Source organism: Ceratina calcarata, unplaced genomic scaffold (assembly GCF_001652005.2).
Source record: "Ceratina calcarata isolate Rehan_Ccalc_2016 unplaced genomic scaffold, ASM165200v1 scaffold48.2, whole genome shotgun sequence".
NCBI lineage: Eukaryota > Metazoa > Arthropoda > Insecta > Hymenoptera > Apidae > Ceratina > Ceratina calcarata.
In genome coordinates, this window is record NW_017172225.1 from 1,590,555 (window position 1) to 1,593,654 (window position 3,100).

Here is a 3,100-nt window from a genome sequence, read left to right on the forward strand (position 1 = left end):
TTATTAGCAATGTTCTTCCGACGTCTGATTTCTTTTTAAAAAATGCGTTTCTAAAGTGCATAAACTTTTGGGATTGACTGTATAGCCAATACATCCTTAAACAGAGACAAAAGTTTGAATTATGTCGGTTTCGACCAAGCACGAGACGGTTCAGATCATTTTTCGTTGGGTTAACACCACGAGTCGTAGCGTTTTCATTTCAGATTTCTCTTACGAATATTATTTGATCCCCCGCCCCCATTTATTTTACGTGTGAATGCGCCGATGTGTACGTGACCGTGCGACTGTGCGTGTGACGCGTCGAGCGTGAAGCGCGCAAATTAACTGAGCGTTGCGTTCCAGTTCCGGGTGATCCCCAAGACGTGAAAGCGACGCCGATCAATTCGACCGCGGTGCACGTCGAATGGAAACCGCCGAAATCGAAAGATCAGAACGGCGTGATAAGGGGCTACCAGATACACGTGCAGGAGGTCAGAGAAGAGGTCAGTCCAACGAAACGAGTTCGCCTAACGAATTCCGCGCTCACGTTGCGTCCTGTTTAGGGGAAGGATCTGTTGAATGAGCCGATACGACGCGACGTGCAGGAAGACGGCGTGCTGGAAGTGAACATTACCGGGTTGCAACCTGACACGAGGTACTCGGTGCAAGTGGCCGCTCTAACGAGAAAGGGTGACGGCGATCGTTCGACTCCTGTTCACGTCAGAACTCCCGGTGGCGTGCCCAACAAGCCGGACGTTAACGTGAAGTACGTTGCTCGGGTATCACCCAACTCCTCCGCCCTTTTCCCAGGTACGGTTCTCTGAAGAACGCCCTCGTTTTCAGAGTGCTGTCCAAAGACCCCGACGTGGTCGAACTCGAATGGTCGCAGCCGTCGCAGACGCACGGCGACCTGTTAGGCTACAGGATCAGATACGGCATCAGAAACCAAGTGCTCAAGGAGCAGTTCATTCAAGGAACTGAGCAGCGCACTTACAAGATCTCCGATTTCAGTAAGTTTGTCAACTTCTCTCTTTTTTCTCTCGTGAGATACAGATTAAATCTGCATCGCAGAGGAACGCGGAGTGGATTACGAGTTCAGGATCGCCGGACAGAATTCGATAGGTTTCGGACAGGAGACTATTCGGTATTGGTTCAGTCCCGAGGGGGAGCCCACCGGCCCACCCACGAATTTATCATACTTTTTCCAAACGCCTGACACGGTCTGCGTGACGTGGGATCCGCCTATGCGGAAACACAGGAACGGACAGATAATCAGTTACGACGTGCAGTTCAATAAGAAGAACGACCACTCGACCACCATCGACAGAAACACGACGAAGACGAGGGCCGTTTTCACGAATCTAGAGGAAAACACAGAATACGTGTTTCACGTGAGAGCGCACACGTCTATGGGCAGTGGGCCGTATTCGGAGAAGATCACGATCATGACGGAAAAAGATATCGGTCGCGCGCCAATGTTCGTAAAAGCAGTGGCCACGTCTGACACGAGCGTGGAAGTCTGGTGGGATCCGGTGCCCAATCGCGGGAAGATCGTCGGCTACCAGATATTTTACACGACGACCGCGGTGGAAGATTTGGACGAGTGGAAACAGAAGACCGTCGGCTTGACCGAATCAGCGGACCTGGTGAGCCTGGAGAAGTTCACGCAGTACGCGATCACGGTTGCCGCGAGGTACAAGACTGGTCTGGGGAGGCTCAGCGAGAAAGTGACGGTCCAGGTGAAACCGGAAGACGTGCCTTTAGACTTGAGGGCACCGGACTCATCGACTCATTCGATGACTCTCTCCTGGAAACCGCCTATAAGGCTCAACCCCCAGAATTATAAAGTCTCGTTCGATGCGGTGAAGGAGTTCGTAGATTCGCAGGGTATTACTCAGACTCAGGTGATACCTCGCCGAGAGATTCTGCTGGATCCTACTGTAACAAGCACTACTATAAACGAGCTTCAACCGTTCACCACGTACAACGTAAACGTGAGCGCCATTCCGCGGGACGGTCAGTATAAACCGCCGGCTAAAATCACGATCACTACGCAAATGGCTGCTCCGAAGCCTATGGTGAAGCCAGATTTTTACGGTGTGGTGAACGGCGAGGAGATTCAAGTGATTTTACCTCAGGCCTCCGAGGAATATGGGCCGATCTCGCACTATTATCTGATCGTGGTACCCGAGGACGAATCCTCGGCCGACAAGCAACCGGACGAGTTAACGGAAGACATGATAACTGGCAAGGGCGCGAAAGACAGGGACAATGCGCCTTACATTGCCGCTAAATTTCCACAGAGAGACATCCCATACACTTTTCATCTTGGGAGCGGGGACATATACGAGGGCTATGAAAATCGAAAATTGGAGAAGGGGAAACGATACAGGATTTTCGTGCGTGCCGTCGTCGATACACCGAGAAAAGTAAGCGTGAAAGACGTTTCTAGGAATAGACGAAAATATTAATTAAACATTTCTTGACTTTCTGTACAGCATTTATACACTTCCTCGCCCTTCTCTGAATATTTGTCCCTCGACATGAGAGAAGTACCTCCCGGCGAGCCACCCCGACGACCCAATCCGAACACTCCTGTGGATGGAAACCCCGAGGTTTCAGTGAAAACCAGCGGTCAGGAACCGGGAATGGTATGGGTGGTCGGACCAATAATAGCGGCTTTAATGGTCAGCGTGTTCCTCGTTCTTCTCTTCGTTATCAAAAAGTGAGTACTGTAGGCTCTTACAATGTTCCGTACCAGTACAGTGTAGGATAAGATGGTAAGACATTGTACGAGTATGGTAAATGCCAGCCGGAAACGTGAAGAACTTTGTAAGGTATACGGGCAGCCCGATAACGACGGCAACGTCTAAAAATCTCGAGACGTGCTGCGTTTCGGGAACGTTTGTAAAACAGTACAGCTCTGGACCAGCGTTGAGATATTTTTACCCACGACGCTCGCTTCCCCTGTTTTTCGCCCGTATTTCGATCCCCACTACTATTTCCCTCGTGCGCGTTCGCGAAGCTCTCCGCAGCGCTACCTGCATAACATTTCGTCCTAGTGATTTCTGAATTTGAATCGGACGAAATGAATTATTATGAAGAGCGAAAGTAAATGTAA

At 50.4% G+C, this 3,100-nt stretch overlaps 1 protein-coding gene across 12 annotated transcripts in view; it reads left to right on the forward strand.

The window, feature by feature from the left end:
- Lar (tyrosine-protein phosphatase Lar) overlaps positions 1-3,100 on the forward strand; it is a 224,635-nt gene that overhangs the window by 214,059 nt on the left and 7,476 nt on the right. For all 12 annotated transcript variants that reach the window (XM_026816022.1, XM_026816024.1, XM_018029058.2 and 9 more), the window contains 5 exons: positions 343-482; positions 543-745; positions 823-989; positions 1,051-2,408; positions 2,478-2,704. In XM_026816022.1, the coding sequence (XP_026671823.1) occupies positions 343-482; positions 543-745; positions 823-989; positions 1,051-2,408; positions 2,478-2,704 (2,095 nt within the window). The remainder of the gene's footprint in view (positions 1-342; positions 483-542; positions 746-822; positions 990-1,050; positions 2,409-2,477; positions 2,705-3,100) is intronic.